This window comes from Pipistrellus hanaki, assembly GCF_964339955.1.
Source record: "Pipistrellus hanaki genome assembly, chromosome: 11".
Taxonomy (NCBI): Eukaryota; Metazoa; Chordata; class Mammalia; order Chiroptera; family Vespertilionidae; genus Pipistrellus; species Pipistrellus hanaki.
The window spans coordinates 26991629-27018972 of record NC_140513.1 but is presented as its reverse complement, the minus strand read 5'-3'; the positions used below and the strand labels follow the sequence as shown (position 1 = coordinate 27018972).

At 37.9% G+C, this 27344-nt stretch overlaps 1 protein-coding gene across 5 annotated transcripts in view; it reads right to left on the bottom strand.

Moving 5' to 3' along the window:
• The window catches only part of KIF24 (kinesin family member 24), a 62327-nt gene extending 35068 nt beyond the window's left edge, over positions 1-27259 (bottom strand). For 2 of the 5 annotated variants that reach the window (XR_014796231.1, XM_084897943.1), the window contains exons 1-5: positions 27089-27259; positions 15059-15704; positions 11195-11384; positions 3771-3868; positions 534-749 (exon numbers count right to left, since the gene is read on the bottom strand). Coding sequence is in view for 4 of the 5 variants with exons in the window: in XM_084897943.1 (XP_084754069.1) it covers positions 534-749; positions 3771-3868; positions 11195-11384; positions 15059-15681 (1127 nt within the window). In the remaining variant the exon portion in view is untranslated. Of the gene's footprint in view, positions 1-533; positions 750-3770; positions 3869-11194; positions 11385-15058; positions 15705-16200; positions 16278-18685; positions 18748-18992; positions 19095-27088 lie in introns of those variants that run through there. The other 3 variants (XM_084897945.1, XM_084897946.1, XM_084897944.1) reach the window with 3 other exon arrangements.
• Between the last annotated feature and the right edge of the window lie 85 nt (positions 27260-27344).

Genomic DNA, 27344 nt, shown 5'->3' with positions numbered 1-27344 from the left:
AATAGGGATTTAAAATCAGAATTGCTGAATACTTTCTAAATTACTATTATGTTGCAAGGGCAACAGTTTAAGCTTTATAAGAATTATAAGTCTAATGAGATTTTCTTCTCTATTTACTGACTTAGCAGAACTATCACAAAACTTACCCTAAGATTATTGAAGAGGAAAAATAAGAGAAAGTAGAAAACATTATAGTTTATGTAATAATAGGTCAAAAGAATAAAAAGGGATTTACATATATGTTGATTTCCTGACCTCCTCAAATTAGATCTTTTTCAAAAACCAAAATAAAAGGGATAATCTTTGGGTAAATATTAGGATATTGATCACTTGAAAAATTACCAATGAAAGGCTAATTTATATCTTTCTCTAGCTAAACTGACAGTTTAAAAAATATGTATCTGATTCAGGAGACTCTCATTTCATGAAAGGGCATTAATGAACCAAACACTGTCATTAAATACCATGATTCAGTGGACTCTAGCTGAAAACAATAATGAACAGATTCACAGTTTCCCACTCATATCCAGTACCTTTTTCTTCTATTTAGGAGGTCATAAAGCTGTCCGCAGTAGATTTCATAGAAGCTGATCCACACAAAGAGGTGCCTTCTTGGCTGCGGCACTTCCAGTTGTCTGAAGATGTCTTTCGCAGCCAGAGCATACAGTCCTGGGTTCTGATGAGTTCCTATCATGGTGTAGGTCTTTCCAGCACCTGTCTGCCCATATGCAAAGCAAGTGGCACTGCCTCTGAGGGAAGAATAATTTGCATTACTAATATATGAGAGAAATACTGATCTACCCATAGGTTTTTAATGACAAAAGTCAGCTTGAAAAAGAATACTGGGCAAAATTCAGCTATAACATACATCCTTTAAAGAGAGGAGGGCTTTACATGCTAAAAACACAGGAAGAGGAAAAATAATTCTCAAAGCAGCACATCAGTTTTCTGACAGGGATTTTTATGGAACTGGTAAGACCGCAGGACAACTCTGGAAGATAAGGAAATAAGAACTCCTGCTGGATGCCTTAGAGCAGCGGTCGCCCACTGGTGACCTGCGGACCACTGGTGGTCCGTGGGATCCGAAAGGTTGGCGACCGCTGCCTTAGAGGATCCCAGAGAACGTGATTTTGTGTTAATTTGGAAAGACACATTTGGTGAAAAAAGTAATGAGAATCAAATCAATAAATAATAGATATTAAGAAAAATATGATGGTAGTGACCATTCATACGAATATTAAAGACGTTTAGGCAAAGGTGAAATCAATGTAAGAAAAATATTTGAGTAATAACTCACAAAGTTTTCACTTTTAGCAATAAATTGCTGGGTTACTTAATTTCTAAGATCCTTTCTAGTTCTGATGTCCTGTGATTCTAAGTGAGAATCACTATCCTTGCATTTGGATAGATGTGTGTATACACTTTGTTTGTATACAGAATGAGGTGGAAAGGATAGTTAAAAGACCACCTGCCAATCATAGTACATTTTAAGAGGAGTTGGAAGCTAAGATTACCGGAGTATTATGGGACCAAACAATGTAGTACTAAATCACTCTGAGATCTGTACCATGCACAAATCTTTTATTTTTTATTGGTACTGTCTTTAACATTCAAATTCTAACTTATTTTAAAAACTTACTCTCTCAAACAGATTTGGTGCATAAGAAACTGAATCTGAACGATATTTTACTTTTCTAGCCTAGTGATACGAATAATAATAAAAAATGTAAATGACTTCTACAAAACAATAATAAAAAGACAATAAAAATGAACAAATTAAGATATATAAATGACCAATAAGCACATGAAAAGATGCTTAACATCATTAGGCAATAGGAAAATTAAAATTAAAAACACATTGAGATACATACAGTTCCATACCAATTAGATTGGCTAAAATAAAAAAGGCTGACAATGCCAAGTATGGTGAGGATGCAGAACTGCAATTCTCATATATTTCTGTTGGGACTATAAAGTAATGCATGGAAAAATTGTTTGACTTTTTTTATTTTTTAAAATATATCTTGCCGGGACCGGTTTGGCTCAATGGATAGAGCGTCGGCTTGGGGACTGAAGGGTCCCGGGTTCGATTCCGGTCAAGGGCATGTGCCTTGGTTGCGGGCATATCCCCAGTGGGGGGTGTGCAAGAGGCGGCTGATCGTTGACTCTCTCTCATCGATGTTTCTAACTCTCTATCTCTCTCCCTTCCTCTCTGTATAAAAATCAATAAAAATATATTTAAAAAAAAAAAAAAATATATATATCTTATTGATTTTTTACAGAGAGGAAGAGAGAGGAATAGAGAGTCAGAAACATAGATGAGAGAGACACATCGATTAGCTGCCTCCTGCACATCGCCCATTGGGGATGTGCCTGCAACCAAGGTATATGCCCTTGACCGGAATCGAACCCGGGACCCTTCTGTCTGTAGGCCGACACTCTATCCACTGAGCCAAACCGGTTTCGGCTTGACTTTTTTTTTTTTTTTAATTGATTTCAGGGAGAAAGAGAGAGGGAGAGACAAACATCAATGATGAGAGAGAATCATCGACTGCCTGCCTCCTGAGTGCCCTCTACTGGGGGGTTGAGTCTGAAACCCAGGCATGTGCCCTGTTAGGGAATTGAACCATGACCTCCTGATTCTTATGTCAATGCTCAACCACTGAACCACATCTGCTGATCCTGTTTGACTTTTTTTAAACAACCTACCCTATAACCCAACAATTCCATTTCTAGATTTTTACCCAAGATAAATGAAAAGATGTCTACAAAAAGACTTGTATAAGAAAGTCGAAACCCAAATGTAAATCAACAGAAAAATAATAAACAAATTTTGGTATATTCATAGAAGGAAATATTACCCAGGAGTAAAAAACAACAGGTACATGCAACAAGATGTACTAATACAAAAAATATATTATTTCTATTTCTATGACATTCTAGAACAAGAAAAACTAATTTCTAGGGACAGAAAGCAGGTCCGAGGTTATATAAGACTTGAGGATGATGGTGTGGAATTAACTAAAAGGGACACAAAAAAACTTTCTGGGGTGGTGGAAATGTTCTGTATCTTGTTCCAGGTATTGATTAGTTGAATGTATACAATTATCAAAACTCATCAAACCTAAATACTTCTTAACATCTGTGTATCTTATTGCACATAAATTACACTTCAATTTTTTTTTTAATATTGTAAAAGTTATTTTAAAAAATAAAAGTGAAAATATTCTGAAATCTGTGACTCTAGCAAATTTTTGACATACATGCCTACATTTTAAATATACAACAGAAGCCCCTACTACCTTAGTATTTACTAAATGCAAATAATTATTTCAAATTTTTAAAAATATATTTATGAATGGTGAATAACTTATAGTCACTTACCTATCCTACTCCAAGGAAAAAAATTAATAGTCAGAATATATAACTCCTAGTATCAAAAGTTCAAACTAACTATGACCACTAAAACCTTTTTATTCTGAGGACTTTGATGAAATTATATTGTTGTCAGCTTATATTTTTCCACTAAGCACAGAGAATCAATATCATCAGTATAAAAGAAAATTTTGCTGAAAATTCCTAAATGCTTGGTAAATTCTATAGAGACACAAAATTTTTCAGAAGAGAGTAATTTAAATTTATAAGATTAAAACACAAATTAATATTTAATTCAAAGAAACAAAAAGGCATAGCTCATGTTTGTTTTTTAAAATATAACTTATGGAAAACAGAAAATAAGAAACAAGAGAAGCAAAAAATTACTATCATACCCATTGAAAACATGCTGAATGAGTGGGTGAGTAGTCTTCATATATACATCCTGATTGGTGCATGCCTCACCAAAGACTTCATCAAAATAAAAAACATGCTGAAAAAGAAGTTTTTATAGAAAGAGACATTTTATTCACCACTATTCTAGTTAGCACATGATAAAGGCATAAATAAATCTTTAAACTAATAGTAACTGACGGTGACAAACTTAGGAATAAACAAGCAATCAATAACTGTCAAGTGACAGGGTAGGGTCTTCTTTTACTTGAGATCTCTGTTAGACATATTCTTATAATATAAAAAATGAAGACACACAATTTTTGTTCTCTTAAGTGAAGTAAATTAAATTGATGAATACAAGAGTGAGCCAATCCTCTGTAGATCCAGGAGAGACTGAATTCTATGGAGATTATCTTCATATCCCAGCTACTACTAATGCATTTGACATTTGGGAGAAATTATGGAGGAATATATAGCTCAACTCTGCAGAAACCTGTTTGGCTCAGAGAATAGAGTGTCAGCCTGCAGACTGAAAGGTCCCAGGTTCAATTCCGGTCAAGGGCATGTACCTTGGCTGCGGGCACATCCCCAGTGGGGGCATTCAAGAAGCAGCTGATCCATGATTCTCTCTCATTAATGTTTCTGACTCTCTATCCCTCTCTCTTCCTCTCTGTAAAAAAATCAATAAAATATATATTTACAAAAAGATATATATATTGGGTCGGCAGCTAAGTAATTGCGGATTTTTTAAAGAAAATCAAAGACAATTTTTTCATGGAACTAAATAACTTTATTCTGTAATGTATTGCCCATTTTGATCAATGACCTTTTGCCATCTTTCAGGCAGCATCATAATCCCACGTTCAAAAAACTTCTGGTTTTTATTAGCAAAAAACTGAATCAGGTACGATTTGACATCATCATCATTATTGAAATTTTTACCATTCAAGGAGTTTTGTAAAGATCGAAACAAAAAGTAATCAGATGGTGCAAGGTCAGGACTATATGGTGGATGTGGCAAAACATCCCAACCAAGCTCCATTAATTTTTGCCGAGTGACCAAAGATGTGTGTGGCCTTGCATTGTCATGATGGAATACAACACCTTTTCAATTTGTCAATTCGGGCCGCTTTTCTTCAACTGCATTGTTTAATTTCGTTAGTTGTTCAATGTAGACATCTGAATTGATCGTTCGGTTGGGTGGTAAGAGTTCAAAGTAGACAATTCCTTTGTAATCCCACCAAACTGATAACAAAACCTTCTTTTGATGAATATCAGCTTTTGATGTTGTTTGAGTTGGTTCACCTGGCCTGCTCCACGATCTTTTCCGCTTGATATTGTTGTAAACAACCCATTTTTCATTGCCAGTTATCAGTCATTTTAAAAATGGATCATTTTCATTACGTTTCTTTAGCAAATCGCAGCTGCTAATGCGTTGCGTTAACTGTGATTCTTTAATTTCGTGAGGAACCCATGTATCGAGTTTTAAAACATAGCCAAGTTGTTTTAAGTGATTTTCAATGCATGTATGTGATACATGAAGCTTCTCTGCAATCTCACGTGTTGTACTGTGACAGTCTGAATTGATTATTGCTTTGATTAGGGCGTCATCAACTTCAACTGGACGACCAGAGCGTTTTTCATCTTTGAGTGAAAAATCACCAGGACGAAATTTGGCAAACCAATTTTGACACTGCCGTTCTTTTAAGGCTTCGTCACCATAAACAGCACATAACTTTTTATGAGCTTGCGATGCGTTTTTTCCTTTGAGGAAATAAAAAAGCAAAATATGACGAAAATGTTCCTTTTGATTTTCCATTTTTTAACAAACGCCAAACGAAAACTACAAAACAGATCAAAAAACTTTTTTTACTGATTAACAGCTGAATAGCCAACTATCAAATAACAAAATGTGTTTTACATTTGTACTACGTCTGCAAACCTAAAAATTCAACTGAAGCCATATATGTGTGAAACCCGCAATTACTTAGTTGCCGACCCAATATATAGCTCAACTTTTTTTTTTTTTTAATCCACATAGAGGATCAAATGTTCATATTTTTTCCATTGATTTTTAGAGAGAGTGGAAGGGAGGGCAGGAGGGGGCGAGGGAGGGAAGGGGAAAGGAGATGGGGAGAACACTGACATGAGAAACACATTGACTGGTTGTTTCCTGCATGCCCTTCCCCCCACCTGGCTGGGGATGAACCTGAAACCCAGGTACATGCTCTTGATCAGGAATCAAACCTGAGACCTTTTGGTGGGTGGGCCGACATTCTAACTACTGAGTAACATTAGCCAGGGCTATATAGCTTAACTTTTCATTTCATAAACATTGACTGCTCTTCTGGTAGGATGTGTATTACAGTAGGCACTTCAAGGGATCCAAAGATAAAGATATTACCTGTCATTACTCCACTCTACCACCTAAAGATGTTAATACAGATTACTATAAGGTAGAAAAAACTTGAAAGATATGTACATGTGAAATTCAAAGGAGAAACCTATTTTCTGGTTGGGAAAGACTGTACTGGGAATGAGCCATGGGGAAAGAAGAGGAATTTGAGAGGTAGTGATAAAGGTATTCTAAGTAAGCACTGTGGGAACATGAGCAGAGTCAAAGCAGGAAACCACAAGGAATGTTTAGGGAATTCAATGTGATTGAAATATAGGATCTTGGTAAGTAGAAAAGTAAAGAAGACTAGAATAATGAGTTATGACTACGCTGTAGAGAGGTCTTAAGACTAAGGGTGGTGGTGAAATGTTCATATTTAATTCAGCAACAGTAAAAAAGGACAATAAAAAAACTTTACAGGGAAAGGGATCATGATCTGAGCCACTTTATTAGAAGATTAATCTGGCTTCACACTGTGAATGGACTGGGGAACAGGAATATTAGGTAGTTTAGGGTGAGGTGAAAAGGATCTAAATGAGATGATAATAATAGAAATAAAGGAGATAAATGCATGAAAAAGTTGGCAACTGACTGAAGTTGGAAAAAGGAATCCAAGATGATTCCCAAATCTCAAGCCTGAATGGACAGCATCATAATGGCTGTCCATTAATAATGAATGAGATATGAGGTCCTACTGTCTGCTACTTCTTGGACCTGCTATAATATCTGGTTAAGGAAAAATAGTATGGGCAAGTCCAGAAAAGTCAACTTGGATTAATTTACTGTGGGGGTGATTCTACCTCAGGTTCAATACTGTTTCATGTTACATTACATTACATTACAATGGAAATTTGCTAGGTCATCTAAGAAGAAACTGGGGCCACAAAGCCAAATTTATCAGGAAAAAAATCTCCAAAAGTTGGGAGGTGAGAAAATAATGAATCTGTGCAGCATGATAAAGAGATCTGTAAATAAAATTTTTAAAAAGTAAATAAATACCCGAAACCCGTTTGGCTTAATGGATAGAGCGTCGGCCTGCGGAATGAAAGGTCCCAGGTTTGATTCCGGTCAAGGGCATGTATTATACATTGGTTGCCGGCACATCCCCGGTAGGGGATGTGCAAGAGGCAGCTAATCGATGATTCTCTCTCATCGATGTTTCTAACTCTCTATCCCTCTCTCCTCCTCTCTGTAAAAAAATCAGTAAAATACTTTTTAAAAAGTAAATATAAATAAACAATAAAGTATTTAAGAGGCATAAAAAAAGAGAGATCTGGGGCAATGGTATATGTACAAAGAAAATAATTTAATAAAAAATTTTAAAAAAGAGAGATCTATGAACTTTAAGTACTTTGAAAATATATGATTTCAAGAGCAGTAAAATGTTCATAATTGTTGAATTTGGGTGATAAGGTATATATGGGTTCATTATATTTTTTATTAAGCTTGGAAATGGCAATAATAAAGAATAAAATATATACCTAAAATCTGGCTTTAGTGAACGTGATTTATATCTAATTCATAACTGGTCTTTAAGCAAGGAGTCAAATCCATTCATTGCTCAAATATCATCAATGATCTTTATAGTTAAGTATGAGATAAAAAACAAAATACATTTTATATATTTGACACTTCTCAAGAAAATAAGAAACAAATGGACAGAAATAAATGTGGGAATACATTTTTTGGCTTTTATTTAATGGCTGATTTTCCTTTTCTTCTCTAAGTATTAGTAAATAACTTTAGATCTTGAGTAAAACACCTTAGAAAAGCATTTATTGATGCATTTATCTACCTTTCAATAGAATTTAGGTATCAAGTTTTCTAGTACTTTTATAGGTATTTTTCATGAAGGATATGTGAATATGCAAGATTATTATAATTCATAAAGTCCTTTGCATCACATATACTTTAATTTGATCATACTTTATCAATGAGAGTGGATTTATACACACTTTGGCCTTGATATAATCAGAGCTCCATAGTTTATGTTTAAAGTTTTTTTTCAGATTATAAAAATAATGTATATTTATAAAATATCTCTGGGAAGATACAGGTAATCTTGTATCTTGTAACAGGTAATATTGGTTGCCTTCAAAGAGGAAATAGGATTAGAGAGACACTCTCATTGCATACATTTTTGTGCCTTTTAATTTTGAAATAGGTGAATCTATCATATCCTAAAGTTTTTCTTTGTCCATATAAAATTAATAACACAGCTAACTCTAGATTCAAAAGCATGGAAAACAATAGAGAAGAAATTAAAATTATTTGTAAATCTTACTACTCAGAGATAGCCACTGTAGACTTAAAAATTTTTTTATAAGAGTTTATTTCAGCCAAACTGATGGCATTGCTAGAAAGCAAGATTTTAAATGCTCTCACCACTGTTGACTTTTGATATGTTTCAGTACCATCTTTTTCCCCCTCTAATATTTTTTCTTTATTCAAGAAATTGGAGCCCCGATTAGGTAGCTCAGATGGTTGAAGTGTTGTCCTGTTACACCAAGGTTGTGGGTTCGATCCCAGTCAAGGCATATACATAAATCAACCAATGAATGTATAAATAAGTGGAACAACAAGTTGATGTTTCCCTCTCTCTCACTAAAAAAATCAATCAATAAGCAAAAATAAAAAAAATTAGATTGAAACATACAGCTTTGTTTCCTTGTTTTTTCACTTACTATATTGAAATAAAATTTAATGGAAGGCAGTATAGCACACTACATGTATATAATCATATAGACTAAGTCACAAAAGATGTGAAAGGATAGAATATTTAACGAACACAAACACATTGTTTTAATTCCCAAATAAGTTTAAAATAAAGAATCTTGGATCAATATTTATTGGCTATAAATTTCCCCCTTTTTTTCCCTCTACTGAAGAAAAGGAAAGGTGAGGGAGCCCTCCCAACACTTATATTATAACATTGATAGGTAAGGACTTTGACCTATGAGAGCAAAGGTCCAAAGTTCAAACAGCAGAAAAAGTGCTATGGAAACTATAGGTATTCAATAAATATTGATCAATGGTAATAACAAAGAAGTAAGGTTATTGTGTTTTGGTATAATGGAAAAATACAAAAGATAAGCTGATGCCTCCCAGAGGGAATTATTGTGACAGGAGCATCATTAAGGCAGTCTTGGGTAGATAGTGATTGGATAGGGCTATTACCATGGCTGAAAGTAACTATGGAACTAGATATCATTATAAGTAATTGATCATTTGGACCATCTTCTAAATAAATACCTCCCACCTAAACCTAATAGACTGTGCATTGATCAGCAATCGATAAAGCTATTAAAGTGTCTGGCTTAGTTATATAGTGGCCTAGTAATTTAGTGCCCATAGAAAGAGTCAGTGGATTATTTTGAATGTTACTTTTAAACCCAATTTTGGTAACCAAAGAAAAAGAAGAGGAATGCAAGTGTAAAAGAGGGGAAAGTGGTAACAATTTGACTTCAATGTTAAAGCGTTTGTTCCAGTAGAGTAAGCTCACCAGATTACTTACCACTTTTTTTCTTTCTACCAATCACTGGGTTTTGAGGCAAGAGAGTGAGAGCAGAGAAGAGTAGGATGAATATAATATGAATGTCATAGGGGGGCAGATTCAGAGCAAGAGAAAGTCTTAATTCCCATTTAGATGATTCACAACTGCTTCACAATTTTAGGAGTACCTAAGTTACAGTATCTTCCATCTATGGGGTTTGCTGCTTCCCTCTGAGACTGAAGAGTTATCAGTTTAGAACTTATTTCAATATCAAATCCTTTCTCGTTGGACTTTTTATGATCATTCTGGCAATGACTGAACATTTTTTGTGTGTCCGAGCAACTAGTGTTTTATTTAAACCCTTATATGTTACATGCGAAATTATATCCCTGGATTATGTTCACCCACTACCCACTACAAAGAGATATGTTCAAAGAGCCCAATTTCCACCAAATGAAGTCTAAATTTGAAGACAGTTGGGCATAAAAATAAGCAGTTGGCTTGCAACCTAGGGCTTTGTTGCTTGAAAATAAATCCCCTATTATTAAACTCCAGCCTCACACTCAATAGAGTGAGTTCACACTGTGAGAGACAGGTGAGAATTAAGAATTTGTGACCAGCCAAAACCAGTTTGGCTCAGTGGATAGAGCAGCGTTTTTCAACCGCTGTTCCGCGGCACAATGTTGCCTGGTGTGCCATAGGTGCAGACAAGACAAGAATTTTATAATTTTTCACTATTTTGTTTACTTAATATTTCATAATAAAGTAATTATAAAATACTTTCTTTGTGTTTATTTGATTCCTATTCAAGAGAATTACTTTATATATAGTCAATGTAGGCACAGAGTTAAATTTTTTAACATTTTTTAATGGTGGTGTGCCTCGTGATTTTTTTCATGAAACAAGTGTGCCTTTGCCCAAAAAAGGTTGAAAAACACTGGGATAGAGCGTCGGCCTACAGACTGAAAGGTCCCGGGTTCGATTCCTTGGTTGAGGGCACATCTTGAGTAGGGGGTGTGCAGGAAGCAGCTGATCAATGTCTCTCTCTCATCGATGTTTCTAACTCTCTATCCATCTCCCTTCCTCTCTGTAAAAATCAATAAAATATATTTAAAAAATAAAAATAAAAAAAATAAAAACCAGGGAACCATTTGGGGGTCTAGAACGAATTAATTCCATTTATATTTTTCTAATGGGAAAAATGATTCAGTTTTCTAACAGCCTTCTGAAACAAATTAAGTTCAAGAAACAAGGTTCCATTGTATCATTAAGTTCACTTAAAGCATGTTAAGTGGATATATGATACAACCCTACTGTACCAAAGTGGAGAAATTATGTTTTAGTATCTGCCACTGCATGATATTAAAAAAAATTTCAGGGTATCAATGATTTAATGCACTATCACATCAGAGATGAATGACAATACCCAAACCAGAAACTGAAAATTGGGATTTGTATGCTGCCATTCAAACAAAAAGCAAAAATTTGACGTACTTGATAATATTAGTTTCAAACACAAAAGGAAAGCATCATACCTGCAGAATATATTGTGTGAGGTCAACTGCTTCTTTCTTCTCATGAACAAGTAGAGTTTCTTTGTCTTCTACAGTAATAATATTAATTTCTCCACGACGTACCTCCCTTATGCCCAGAGGACGTTTTCGAACACAAACTCTGATTTTCTCCATCTCAGTCCAAGGATTCTCTTTCTCTGAGGTGTTCTGTCTGATATAATATGTTCATAGTGGGCTTTAATTTTTTATAATAGGATAAGGCTACTTAAGAGAGCAAAGTATCAGTACATTTTGTTGTAAAACATTTTATATATACACAAACACACACACACACACACACACACACACACACACACACACATATATATAGTTGTATATTAAAGAACCAAAGAAAAAGAAGAATGCAAGTCTGAGAAAGTTATTAGCTAAATCCTCCTGATTACTTCTCTCTATCCCTATTACACCCCACCCTTTGTCCTTAGTGAAAAAACAACAAAACCCTAAAAGTATGCTTTAGCTCTAAAACATGTGTTTGGCTTCCAGATGTGGTCTTCCAAAAAGTTTCTAATGATGGATGATGGATGCTCTTTCTTTATGCCCTCAAAACTCAGGCTATCAAAACTTCAAAACAGAATGCAGTAAAGATCTGAACCCTTGTTTCCTTTCAATCCCATTATTCTTGTACATCTACCATTTTCTTGATCATTCAATATAATTTGTTTTTTTAATCTTACCTGAATTTACCTTGAATTAATTAGGTGGTATGTTTTTATGCACTTTTCCCTTTTTCCTCCCAAATATATTCTGCCTGTCTTGTTCTCGTACTTTCTTTCTGCCCACCCTGATGTGTATTTATTTTAAAATATATTTTTATTGATTTTAGAGAGGAAGAGGGAGAAAAGATAGAAACATCAATGATGAGAATCACTGGTCAGGTATCTCCTGCATGCCCCCTACTGGGGATCGAGCCCATAACCTGGGCATGTGCCCTTGACCGGAATCAAACTTGGGACCCTTCAGTCCACAAGCTGGCACTAAGCCAAACCAGCTAGGGCGATATGTATTTATTTTAGAACATGATTTTATGACTGATTCTGTCCACTACTAAATTCATTCTTCTGCCGAAACAGGTTTAGCTCAATGGATAGAGCATCGGCCTGCAGACTGAAAGGTCCCAGGTTCGATTCCGGTCAAGGGCATGTACCATGGTTGCGGGCACATCCCCAGTAGGGGGTGTGCAAGAGGCAGCTGGTCGATGATTCTCTCTCATCGATGTTTCTCGCTCTCTCCCTCTTCCTTCCTCTCTGTATAAAATCAATAAAATATATTTTAAAAAAAATAATAAAATAAATAAATTCATTCTTCTATACAGATGCATTTCTTCAGTAAACTCACTGATCTTTATATCAATTCTTTAAATTTATTTTATTTTAACTAATCAATCTTTTTTTAAAATATATTTTATTGATTTTTTTACAGAGAAGAAGGAAGAGGGATAGAGTTAGAAACATCCATTAGCTGCCTTCTGCACACCCCCTACTGGGAATGTGCCCACAACCAAGGTACATGCCCTTGACCAGAATCAAACCTGGGACCCTTGAGTCTGCAGGCCGATGCTCTATCCACTGAGCCAAATTGGTTAGGGCTCTAATCAATCTTTATATCTAGAATATTTCAGGCAAATAGTCCCTTGGGTTAGGGATACAAAATTCATCAGGTTTACTTGCTGAGCCTAATGATGGTATATATGTATATATCTAAGAATTGACCACTTACCTATAAATTCCTATTAAGCTAGGTAACAAGAAAATAGGATTCTTGAAAGTAGGAGTTTACAAGAAACAATGCTTTGGAAGATACTAAGAATGTCTTAGCAAGACAAATGATTTCCTTCTTTTGCACTTTAGAATTTGATTAATAACCCCTAAAAAGCCTTTTATAACATATTAGTGGCCGGGTGCATGAATTCATACATGGGTGGAGTCTAGCCAGCCAGCCTGCCCCAATGGGGCCAATTGGGCCAAGCCAGTGGGAGATAGGGGGCTCAGGAGGTTGGCCACTGGCCCACCTCTGATTGGGGCCTGATCATTAACGGGGCCAGCTGGGGCGAGGGGCCACAGGGAGTTCATCGGCTGCCCTCGCCCCCAATTGGGATTTGGGGGACCAATCAGGGGCAGGGCCAGCCAGGGGAGGGGCCGTCCCCCAATCGCCCATTGGCTGGCCACAGTGTGCATCACAGCAACCAGTCGTTCCAGTCGTTCTGATTGCTTGGCTTTTATATATATAGATTTTAAATAAGCTATTTCACTATATAATTATTTCATGTCAATTTCAATTTTTATGAACCCTCTAATTGGCTAGAAAATGATTTTTTGAAAGGACCTAATTTAAGTCTTCCTACTTACCCTGCCCCCTAAGAGATTAAGAGTCTACAGATATCCTAATCTTTATATCTAGAATTGAGCCTAGCAGAGGTGGTATTTATTTATTTACTTACTTATTTAAATATATTTTATTGATTTTTTACAGAGAGGAAGGGAAAGAGATAGGGAGCTAGAAACATCAATGAGAAAGAAACATCGACCAGCTGCCTCCTGCACACCCTCCACTTGGGATGTGCCCGCAATCAAGGTACATGCCCTTGACCGGAATTGAACCCTGGATCCTTCAGTCCGAAGGCCGACGCTCTATTCACTGAGCCAAACCGGTTTCAGCTAGTATTTAAACTAAAATATTCATTCTGTCCAAATTAATAATGCAAAGTGGTATCTGTAATATATTTATAAATAACTCCAATTTAATTTTTGTGTGTTATTCAACAAAAGACTGTAATAGCCAAGAGAATAATTTTCACCAAGAACAAATATATATTTTTATTACTAACTTTTATGCGTTTTTTTTAAGAAATTTTTTTATGGTAACAAGACTAGTCCTATCACAATTGAAAGAAAACAGTACTTTAGGTTCTATGCTCTGCTAAACCAATCCCTCCCAAAAGTTTTCAGAAACACTATGAAATTCTCTTATGTATTTCAAATTATTAAAGGTACTTTTATCTGAAACATTGAGGCTTCTTCTTCTTCTTTTTTTTTTTTTTTTAAATAAAAGAACTGGTTGATTATGAGATCCTCTGAAACCTTAGCCAATATAAGACTAATATCTTATTTTAAGAAATGAATAGCTTTAAAAAGAGGAAATGTGGCTTAACAAATTATTTTGTTTCTCCATAACTCACCATCTAAAGTTGTAAAGTAACAAAACAAGCAATACATGTTATTTTTAAAAAACGTTTCCTATTATGCCAATGTTAGTAATCGCCTCTTTAAGAACCTTATTTAAAATTCTAATTTGAAGCATTGGGTGAAAATAACTTATTGTCACCCTGGCTCTCAAACCCTAAACTCTAACAAAAAAAAATTAACTGCTCCAAAGACCTACTTAATTAAACTACACACTATTATTTCTTTTTTTTAATAAGCTTTACGTCTCCTGGTTGGTTGAAGTGAATCTGATAATCCTTAAAAATATACATATCCTATGGATTGTGTAATTTCCCCCCCACTGTATAAGGCTGGTTAACTATTTTACATTAATGGATGCACTAGATGTATTGTATCATGTTACACTATAAATTATAGAAATAGATCTGCAATAGGAATAATAGTGAATCCTGGCAAGTAACAGATGCTTGATGTACATGAACAATATCATCTTTCTCACATCTGGAAAGTCCCAAGTCCACATTAATTTTTCCTATCAATGCAGACGCTGCTCACTATCATTTTCTGTAAAAGAGGAGTTGGCTGTACTACTTTGGTCATGAAGAGGCCCTTGCCTGAGGCTCCCCACATTCAAAAACAAACTAACAAATAAACAAAATATTACCTGGTAACAGAATGAGGGATTCCATAGTTATATCCTGAACCATGAGAGACTCTTTGAATAATGGGAATATCACAATCACCCAATATTGGAGAAAAGTGATTTGATGACAAGAGTGAAGTGTTAGTCTCTGTTAGCCCATAGGAATCAGCAGCTGTGGCATTCAGAATTCTTGTTTTTGTTTGGTAATGGGAATCATCTGGTAGCGTGTGCTCCAGCACTTTTAGGTAACCAGATTTCTGTTCATTTGCAGAAAAATCTGATAAATTGCACATTTCAAATCCACAGTTGTTGGTAGTTTTGTCTGTGTTGTCAGCAAGAGAATCAAAATGCAATTGTCTGCGAGGTCCAGATCTGGGTTCCCGAGGCTTGCTGTATAGGCTGCTTGTCTGAAGTGGATGCTCTGGGCTACTGACTGCTTTATCTTCTTCTTGCATAATCTTAATGATTTTGATAAGTTGGAAAAGACGTTTTCGGTCATTCATGTCATGTACTCCCAATTTGGAGTAGTCCTTCATTGTAACCTTTGCTAATTCATCTATTTTCTGAAGGCCAAGGGTAGTAAAATGAGGATAATACTGTGCAAGTTCAGCTTCACAAAGACATTCATACAACCAGGATGTCATTTTTGTGAATAGGTTTCTATAAACTGTAAAGAGAAAAACACACACAAGTCATTCATTTGAAATACAGCATATACTATACAATTTATTCCTTAAAAAAAACAAAAACCACAAAAAATGCAGAAAAATCCATTCTAGCATACCAAGTTTTCAATAAATATATTTTTCTTCTGAATTGATTAAACAACATGGTACATAACAGGGTTAGGGAATATCCGGTCCTTGCGCCCAGGAAATAATTTGGTCTGGCCCTGCCAAGGTATTAGCGGTGCGTTAATTAAATGTTTGATCAAATAGAGCAGGCTAGTTTTTAAATTACAATTTTATGTAGCCAAAAAAATGATGTTATAAATATCCAAATGGCCTTTGGCAGAAAAAAGGTTCCCCATCCTTGGCATAAACAAAGATGCTTACGATGCATTTGTAGAAACAGATATAATTTGTTCATCTGCTTAATAAAAGAGACTTTCATTTGTACATACACATAGCTACATGCACACACACGTTATACAAGTAACTTACTTCTAAGGAGTTCTTTCCAATCTTTCAATGTCTACTTCACACATGCTACAAACTACTGAAACACTGCTCCCAACCACTGACTGTAGCAGGACTAATTTTAGATGTTCAAGTTAACTCCAAGGCATGTTGCACAACTGTTTCCATGATTAATGAACAAAGGCTAAGAACTCTTTTAGAATGCGAGCAGAATTAAATAGCAAATGACAGAGGATTACAAATTAAGTAACTCTGAGAAAATCCCATTTGTATTTGCTGAGTACGTAACAGTTGTTTAAAGAGGTAAAAACATCATCAATTTGAAATCTGATTCATAATTTCAGATCATTCTAAAAGGTAGGTAGTTGTAGATGCCTACCTGTACAGAACATAAGTAGGGGCTTACCTAGGAAATTAATACTATTGTCAAGATTTTCTTTTATTTAAAAAAATATATTTTTATTTAATTCAGAGAGGAAGGGAGAAAAATAGAAACATCAAAGAAGAGAACCACTGATCCACTGCCTCCCACACGGCCCCTCGCCCCACTAGGGATGGAAGCCCACAACCCAGGCATACGCCCTTGACTGGAATCGAACCTGGAACCCTTCAGTCCACAGGTCAACGCTCCATCCACTGAGCCAAACCGGCGAGGGCTATGGTCAAGATTTTAGATGACTGCATATTAAAATACTTAATATACCAAGGTATTTAATTAAATACTAACAAGTGATATAACATATAATCCTGGCCTATTAATAAAGTCAGGACCCTGAGGAGTTTCTCCATACCACTGTTAAGTTCAAGTTCATGAGAACTTTCAGGTGTTTGTTTTGTTTTGTGTGTGTGTGTGTGTGTGTGTGTGTGTGTGTGTGTGTATGTCAAATTCCTTATTAACTCGTGAGTTTTTATATATTTCATGTATTCCAATTAATTGTCTAAAGTCTTTTCACATCTTAGTATTTCCTAGTCAAAACCTAAAATTGGCTTTCCTCCAGTAAACTAGAAGCAGCTGCCCATTGTGCACATCCAGCTAAAGGTTATGCATTCCTAGCAAGAAAGGATAAAGAAAGTGGAGAGGGCTTGGGGATTAAGGAAAGAATGAGCACAACCACATTGGCCCTTCTCTTCACTTTGGAGATCAGGAACAGCTCTTCTACAACCACAAGTAGCTAATCCAGAAAGGTCATTTATTTTTTCATATTTGAGTTACTGAATAGTCATTCTTGGTCAATTTCCAACTTCCTATAAACTCCAAACAATTAGTTGTGGCTTCTGGAAGGACTTATTAAGAGAAGGATTTTGGGGTATTTATAATCATAGAGATGAGAATCTGGGGCTGGAGGTATCAATTTATTTCCATTTTATTTCTAGTGCCCTTCTTTTGTCATACTGTGACAAAAGGATGTAAATAGAGTTCTTCATCTTAAAATGATAGGATATAATAATCATTAAGAAGCAGAATAACCAGACAAATGGAACATAGGGCCAAAATTTATAGTGAATTATACATTTCAAATATATTAGAAATTTATCTGATCTCAAATGTCTTCTACCACTACTAGTTCGTAAAGATTCATATAAAAATGACAAATGAGTAAAAGAAGAGTTAGATGCCAAGACTGATGATTGTTGATTTGGTTTATTTGAGCATTCCTACTATTATAGCTCTAATTTTACTGGGTAACTTAGAGGAAAGAGGGAAAATACACGGCCTATTGATACATATCTGTGCTGCTTTTTCTCTTTCCATATCCATAGTAAATAATCTAAATCCATTTCAATGTTCTTCTTTTCTCCTTTTTTCTCTTTCTTTTCTTTTCTTTCTTTTTTTTTGTTTTTTTTTGTTAATCCTCACCCAAGGATATTTTTTTCATTGATTTTTACAGTAGAAGGCAGGGGAAGGGGGGAGGAGATGAGGGAAAGAGGGATAGAGTGAGAAACATTGATATGAGAGAGACACATCAATTGGTTGCCTCTCATGCCCCCCAATCTCTGGGGCTGAGGATTGAATCTGAAACCCAGGTTCTATACACTTGACCGGAACCAAACCTGCAATCCTTTGGTGCATGGGCTGGTGCTCTAACCACTGATCTTACCAGCCAGGGCTCACTGTTCGTTCTTACTAAACTCTAAAACAGTTTTAAAATGTCCCTTATTTTTTGCGGGAGGGAGAAGGGGTGGTGTGCACAATACTGTGCAATTCCATGAATTTTGACAGTTATATATACACTTGTAAAACCACCTCCACAATTAAAATACAGAATATCACCCTCAAAAGATTCCTCATACCTCTATACATCCATCCTTCCTGCTGCCTCTGGACCTAGGCAACCACTGATCTGTTTTGTCATTATATATTATTTTGCATTTTCTAAAAGTTAAATATAAATGGAATTATACCATTTATTCTCTTTTGTATCTGGCTTTTCTCAGCACAATGATTTAAGACTTATGCATGATGTACATATCTCACATACACATACACACACACACACATTTCACTTACGAGGAGAAAGATCAGAATAAGAGAAGACTTAGGTCTTCTCACGGCTAAGCCCATGTTCTTTTCACTATGCTGCCTCTTTCAGAAGTAGCTGCAAAGACAGCACCATTGCCAGGCGCCCTAATAGGCCCACTATCTATCCAGCTCCATAGATTGCTGCCTCCTGCAGTTCTGTTAGGAGCATGGAATATAACAGCTGTTACCATCAGGAAAATGCCCTGCAATCAGCGAAATACAATGGCGGACAGATGATAAGGTTTTTACATGTAGGGTCCAGTTACATTCAATACCACAAGTATGTAGAGTTCACCTTTGAGACAAATCCAGAGACTGCTAGGTCTCAGCTGTTGGAGTACTAATCAGAAATAGTATTGGAAGAAATCCAGTTGGCAGAAGTTCAAATTTTCTTATCCTGGTGGCAGAAAAAATAAACTGGAGGGGGAACACATGAAACTTTATACACAATTTAAGGAAGTTTATTCACATTCCAGGATGTGGAAAAAATCCAACTATTTAATATGCTCCCTCAAACTCTCCATTTATCTATCTAAACTAGGTAACTCTACCCACTAAAACTGCCTGACACTGAACTTGGAATCAGATAATATTCCATTTAGCTGTGTGACCTTGGGCAAAATCACTTAGTTGCTCTGAATTTCCATTTCCCTCTTTCAAAGTATATAGTAAGACAGTTTTGTAAAACTAACTGAAACTATAAAGTACTCCATACGGATGGGGCCATGTTCTCTTATTCAACACTAGAGGCCCAGTGCACAAAATTCGTGCACTGGTAGGGTCCCTAGTGGCTGCTGGCCCAGGCCTCCCTTCGCGCCTGCCTTGGCTGGTGCTGCCTGCTTACTTGCTCCACCATCCCACCATGGTCTGCTCTCGTCAGGACCCATTGGGGCCGGCAGTGCCTCCACTGCCGCCCGTTGCCAGTGCCACATTGCCAACGCCTGCCTTGTTCCGTGTCACCGTTTGGTGGTCAGTGTACATCTAACTCCCTGTTGGTCCAACTCCCACCCGTAAGGACAATTTGCATATTAGGCTTTTATTATATAGGAGGATTGGGTCACCAAATTACTTTTAGGAAAAAAGTATGTGCCATATAAATGACTTTTAACACTATTAAAAGATGGTTTCTTTACAGTAAATCCCCACTTAACACTGTTGATAGGTTCTGTAACTAAATGAACTGACAGGTAACAAAATCAATTTTATTTTATAGACTAATTGATAAAAACAAGAGGTAAGCCAAAACCGGTTTGGTTCAGTGGATAGAGCGTCGGCCTGCGAACTGAAGGGTCCCAGGTTCGATTCCAGTCAAGGGCATGTACCTTGGTTGCAGGCACATCCCCAGTGGGGGTTGTTCAGGAGGCAGCTGATTGATGTTTCTCTCTCATCGATGTTTCTAACTCTTTTTTTTTTTTTTTTTTTTAAGTTTTTATTTTTCATATTATTACAAATGTTCCTTCCCCCCCCCCCCCACCATTGCTCTCCTCCACCAGGTTCCCACCCCACCCTCTGCCCTTTCCCCTCCCCATTGTCCTCATCCATAGGTGCACAGTTTATGTTCAGTCTCTTCCCACGCCCCCCTCTCCCCTTTTCCCCAAGAATCGTCAGTTCACTCCCCTTCCATACCTCTGATTCTATTATATTCAACAGTTAATATTGTTCATCAGATTTTTTTAATTTCCTTGGTTTTTAGATTCACTTGTTGATAATTACGTATTTGTTGTTCATAATTTTTATCTTTGTTTACTTTCTCTTCTGAAAGAACCCCCTTCAGCAATTCATATAATTCTGGTTTGGTGGTGATGAACTCCTTTAGCTTTTTTTTATTAGTGAAGCTCTTTATCTGGCCTTCGATTCTGAGTGATAGCTTTGCTGGGTAGCTTATTTTTGGCTGTAGGTTCTTGCTATTCATCACCTTGAATATTTCTTGCCATTCCCTTCTGGCCTGCATGGTTTCTGTTGAGAAGTCAGCTGACAATCGTATAGGTGCTCCTTTATAAGTTACTACCTTCTTTGCTCTTGCTTCTTTTAGTATTCTCTCTTTATCTTTTGCTCTTGGAATTTTAATAATGATGTGTCTCGGTGTGGTCCTCTTTGGATTCCTTTTGTTTGGAGTTCTGTGCGCTTCCTGGACTGGAAGTCAAATTCTTTCACCAGGTGGGGGAAGTTTTCTGTCACTATTTCTTTCAGTATGTTTTCGATATCTTGCTCTCTCTCATCTTCTGGAACCCCCATAATTCTGATGTTGGTTCGCTTGAAGTTGTCCCAGAGGTTTCTTACATTATCTTCAATTTTCTGGATTCTCTTGCTTTCTAGCTTCTGTGGAGGAGTGTCTTCTGGCTCTTTATGTTCCAAATCTTTGACTTGATTCTTGCGATCTTCCCTTTTGTTTTTAGGACTCTGTAGAATATTTTTTATTTCAGACAATGTATTCTTTATTTCTTGTTGATCCCTTATCATTTCTTGTTGACTCCTTATTAATTCTAGTTGATCTCTTTTCATATTCTCATAGGCCTTATCCATCTTTTCTAGGAAATTCTTGAAAAACCTTATAAGCGTAGATTTGAACTCTATATCCAGACGCTCTTTGTCCTCCATTTCTTTCGTTTCTGATCTATTTTGTTGTCGCATTTCGCAGTTACAGACGGGACGGGGTTTCAGGGTGGAGCCTGCAGCTTTGGCTTCCGTCAGCCCCGCCCTATGCGGGTCCTTCAGTGCTCGCTGCCGGCGCCTCTGAGAGAAAGGTGCCCTCGATTTTCGCCTGCTGCCAAACAGTCTATGCTCTCCCCCAATGAGCCCGGTATTGGGGTTCAGTTCAGTTGGAAGTGGAGTTGGAGGTGGTGTTCACAGCAGTCTGGAGCCCCAGTCTCCTTCCCGTCAGGGCAATCCCGCGGCACAGCCGACCGGCCCTTCTCTGGGGGCAGTGTGCGCGCCTCCGGGACCTCCTTTCTCCGCTTCCCCGGGGTTCCGACTTACAGCCCAGCTCCCTATGGCTGAGCCTGAGTCCCCGGGGTCTGGCCCAGAACTGGGGTTCAGAGCAGTCGGGGGCCCAGCACAGTCGGAGTTTTATCTCCTTTCCGCTAGGGAACGCCCGCCAGGCACTCGGCCTCCCTCCTCTCCGGCTCCGTCCTCTTCGCGTGCACCGCGTGTCTCCGTACCTTAGGCTTTTACAGCTCCTCCGTGCTTCCTTCTGGTTTTCTCCTTGCTTCTTGTTGTAGGATTTCCAGTCAGTCGACTTTCCTGTAGTTCTGGGTAATGTCCATTTTATATTTTAGTTGTATTTTATTAAAATTGTTGTGTGCGGCTGCGGCTAGTTGCCTACCCGAGCAGCCATCTTGGATTCTCTCGGATGTTTCTAACTCTTTATCCCTCTCCCTTCCTCTCTGTAAAAAATCAGTAAAATATTTAAAAAAAAAAAAAAAAAAGCAACAACAACAAAAACAAGAGGTAAGTTCCTATGGCATCTCATCAGTGTTATAATAAAACATTATTTAAGAACCTGCCATATTTGATGAAAGGCTGAATATAAAGATAAGGAACGAGACATACTGAAGTAGGTGTATTATACTAGCAAATTATACTAATAGTAACACTATGTGTAAGCTTCAATTAACTTAAAACTTTCATTGCCCTAGCCAGTTTGGCTCAGTGGATAGAGCGTCAACCTGCAGACTGAAAGGCCCAGGTTCGATTCCAGCCTAGGGGACATGCCCAGATTGCAGGCTCGATCCCCCACAGTAGGAGCATGCAGGAGGCAGGCAATTGATGATTCTCTCTCATCACTGATGTTTCTCTCTCTCTCTCTCTCTCTCTCTCTTTCTCTTTGAAATCAATAAAAAATATATATTAAAAATAATTTTAAAAATAGGTACAATACAAACCCAACATTATTAATCAATTTTCCTTAAAATGTTAGGCATAAGGTCCCTAATTAAGAACACAAGAAATTCAGTATTACCAGTGGGAGATTAAAAGGTGAGTAATATAGTATATATGTTTCTCTCCAACAAGGAAATTTCAAACTCCAGGGATTATTCTATCTATACTACTGATCTCAACAGAACACAAATGAAACTAGACAACTGCCTAAAATAACAGCTGTGAAGGAATGAGAATATATGATACTTAATGGAATTCTTAAGGCTAGTTGTGGATTTTGGGACACCAATCATGAATTACATACAAAAGTAGTTTTAAAAGGTTTCTTTTTGTAACTAAAAAATGTTTCAAGTTTGTTTACAGTTAAGTAGCTAATGCTTGCAAGTACTGCAATTCTTTCCAAGAACCCCATTATGAGGTTATTAAATTTCTAAATCTGGTGAAAAGCAATTACCTAAAAATAAACATTAAAAAATTGTTGAGTACAGTTATCTTAAAACAGTGCAAGTATTTCTCTAAATATAAAGGTTTAATTTTACCACCAGTAACAGGTGGTAAACAATATTAAGTTTGAATGCAGTATTTTATTTTTAAAATTATGGTCTAATCCAATTGCAGAGCTATCATTTGTAGATTTTTGCCATATTTTTATATTTTCTACAAAATATATCTCACATGATCAATAATAAAAATATATTAAAAATATATTACATATGGTTAGTTGGAAAAATAACTATGACAATCAGTTTTTATAAATTAGATGATACAGATTCTTTTACTCAGTGTTACATCCGTTTGGGAACTGTTGCCAAAATGGCATGAGGAATTATTTCTAAAGGACTAATGCTGAGAAAGCAAAAAAGAATTAAAACTATAATTACATTCACTGGAATCTAAATTATTAATATGTAATTGTGCTACTTGATTAATCTAAGACTTATGATAGATGTCAATTATCATCATCTCCCTTGTAAAAATAAAGAGAAACCAAACCATAGATAATTCATTAAAAACAACTCTATGAATTTGTTTTAGAAAGTGAATAGATATCCATATGTTAGCTACATGATTCGATACCACTGGTTTTATTGAATCAAATCACAACAAGGGTCCCAGGTTCAATTCCGGTCAAGGGCATGTGCGTTAGTTGCAGGCGCACCCCCAGTAGGGAGTGTGCAGAAGGCAGCTGTTTCTCTCTCATCGATGTTTCTGGCTCTCTTCCCCTCTCCCTTTCTCTCTGTAAAAAAACAAAAAAAAAAAATTTTTTTTAAATTCCTAAAGTATGGGTTTGGTGAGCTTCCAGATTGGTGAACACATCCATACTACAACATGATGGACCCCAACTCGAGGGGCACAGATGCTCCTTTTCCAGGACCCTCCCAGACCTCACTCAATGTATCTCTTCACCTGTACCCTTTATCGTATCCTTTATTAAACTCATAAATGTAATTTTAGTGTTTGCCTGCATTGTGTGAGTCACTCTAGCAAATTAATTGAACTTGAGGAAGGGATCCTGGGAACCTCCAATTTGTAGCCAAATCTGACAAAGTTGTGGGAAACCTGGGGATCTACTACTTGCAGTTGACTTGTAAAGTGGAGTGGGAACAGTCCTATCGGACTGAGTCCTTAACCTGTGGGATCTGACACTATCTCCAGACAGACTGAGTTAAACTGCTGGATACCCACCTGATATCACAGGGATTTGTTTGGTGGGGGAACCACCCCCCGTTTGGTGTTAGAAGTGTTCTTTGTGAGCACTAAAGGAGACATATAGAAGGGAAAGAACTGAGGTTTTCCCCTACAAAGGAAAAAGACACACAGTTCGAAAACAGTTTTTCCAACACAAATGGTAGCTATTATTATTAGTTTATGCCTATAGAAAAATCTTCCTATATAATAAAAGGCTAATATGCATATAGACCAAACGGCTGAACAACTGAAACAACCGAGCAATCGGCTGCTATGATGTGCGCTGACCACCAGAGGGGGGTATGCGGAACATGCTGGGCATTGGCTGTGGCGGGATGATGAAGCAGGTGAGCAGGGGCACCAGACCAAGGCAGGGTGATGGTTTCTGTCATCGGGCGAGCCTCTGGTAGTTACTGAAAATTCTTTGCTCCTGCGTGCTGTGATCCCACCCAGCACTCACACCTGCTGTTGGTGCCGGCCCTACTTGCACCTGTAGCCAGTGTGGAGCCATCACTTGCACCCTTGCACCCGCTGCCAGTACCTGGTGCAGGTCCGATCACTTGGCACTGTCAGCAGGTGTGAGCGCAGCTGGCCCTCCCTCATCATCCCTGAGGGCTTCTCCACCTCCCCCTGCTCCTGTGGGGTGATCAGAGCAACAGCTACTGCTCACACCAGTTAATGGCCCGGGCCCTGCTCACACCCCAATCACTCTGCATGGTCAGCAGGTGTGAGCAGGGCTGGCGCCATCAGGCGGGAGCAGGGCTGCCAGCAGACAGGGGACCGGGGGCGGGGCCGCTGCAAAAGGGGCGGGACGGGGGCATGGAGGATGGGCTGAGACCTGCCCCTATGCCTACCACGGCCTCTTGGCCCATAGTTCCTTTCAAAGTGCATGAATTCGGGTACTGGGCCCCTAGTATTTAATAAAACATAAACATCAAAATCCTTAAGACAATAACTTACTTAGTTATAAAATGACCACAACACAAGTACAAGAAATATAACTATGTAATTTAACAAAATTTGTTGAGAATCCATTCTGCACAAATTATGAACAGGTTTGCTAAGTCAGCATGGGAAACCGAATTAATAGATCAATTAATTTGTAAGGGACCTGAGAAGAGTTCAACCTCTCACTTTAGGAACAACAAAATTGCAGTCTACAGAAAGAAACTGCTGTTTCTGTTGAAAATGCTACCTAAACTGGAACATGAGAGGATCATGCCCTAGTTTTCATTAACAACATAAAATGAAAGTTTTTAATGAAATGCTATATGGGCAGCACATTAATGTACTAATGGTAAGAAGATACAATATTTAGATAAAGCCTCTGAGATAGTGCTTTGCGTAGGGCAAATGCTCAATAAATGGTAACTATTACTTCCATCTGTATGGTCTTTGGAAGGCTGAGTTATGTGACGTCTACCTGACATCCACTGTTTGCTTAACTTGATAACAGAGCCACAGGAATTTGAACCTAATTCAATCCTTTTTATTTTTTTTAGATGGAAAGAGAGGTTTAAAAGGGCTAAGTGACTTGCAAAGCCAGCCAAGACCTAACCCTGAATCCCCAGTCTGGTTTCCATTACATGTCACAGATCTTCAGTTCGGTAGTGTTCAAACTTTTATAAGAATGTAATAGGAACATAGCTGCTATACCTGGATTTTCAGCCCCTTATTAAAGTCTTCTTGAGCGATGATTTTAATATAAGAATCATTGACAATGCAGGTTGGGTATATATTGTCTTAGGAGTTAACAATAAAACAATTTTGATAATGCAATTCTATCATGGACACCTGATGAATGGCAGTTACCAGAGTAGCTGTTACATGCACTTACTTAGACTACTAGCAGAAAATAAACACAAAGGAGAAAATGATTTCAAGCATTTTCTGAAACACACTTAAAATGTGACAACAGCTGTGGCTCACTAAGAAACTGAGACAGACAAACTCTCTTGGCACATAGCAACAACAGAATGTTTTGTTTTAAGCAAAGACTAACGGGGAGGGAGTCTAATAAAAGCATTGGGAAGTCAAGTCTAAAAGCCACAATTTGGGGAGAGTTGTAGCAAGTTTTCCTTTTCACAGAGTGGAAAGACCAACCTTGACCTTTCAAGTCCTTTGCACATGAGGCTGGGGTTTCCACCCCCTACTCCCATTTAAAAAAAAAAAAAAAATCTCTGTATGGGAGGGGGAAGGGGGATATGGCATAGAGGGGAATCCTCTATGTGTGGTAAGTTAAACTCATTTCCTGCAAATTTTACTATAGCATATCTCGTTTTATTGCGCTTCGCTTCGTTACGCTTCAATGGGTTGCGTTTCTAACAAATTGGAGGCAGGGCCCTCCACCGGCAGATTACTATCCTACCACGGTTGGTCTGGAACTCAGCCCGCAATATCGCCGAACTGTGTCTGTAAGACATTGTGAAAGATGCTGGCCTGTCTCAAAGGCCTCAGCATTACAGGGGAGAAGGAAGGTAGGAAAATGGGGTTCGCGGAAGTACACAATAAGCCAGGGAGGAATTAGAAGCGCTCTAAGACGGGGCTATGGTTCAAAGGTAGAAGGACGTCTAGGCTCAGAAAAGGCTTCACAGAAGTGGAGTTCAAGATAATGTCTGAAGAGGAGGCGAAGATATGGGGGTGAAGGGCAGAGAGTAGGGGAGGTGCGCTGGTGCAACCCGGAGAGACCAACTCACAACCGCCCGCCGCTTTCACGCGCTCGGCAGGCATCCGCCCTCACGGCCGAGCCCTCTCTCCCGCGGGGCAGGAGCCAGGGCTCCCGACCAGGTCTACCCCGCCCCCGTCCTCACAGCCCTTTCTCACCTCGGAGGCTCCCAAATGTCTCCGCAGTCAGCCCTGTCTAAGGACAGAAGACGACGGGAGAGAGGCCCCAGGGTGGCGACCGTGGTGTCTCGGCAAGAGCCGGAGGCAGCCGCCAGGCCGCATCCCCATGGTAACGCCGCCAAACTCGGGTTCGAACGCCCGCGCCGGTGCCGGGCGCTGGCAGTCCCGCATTGTCCTCCAATGGGCATCCAGAGGACTCGCTGACGTTGGCCATCGTCTCCTCTAAGAGAACCAA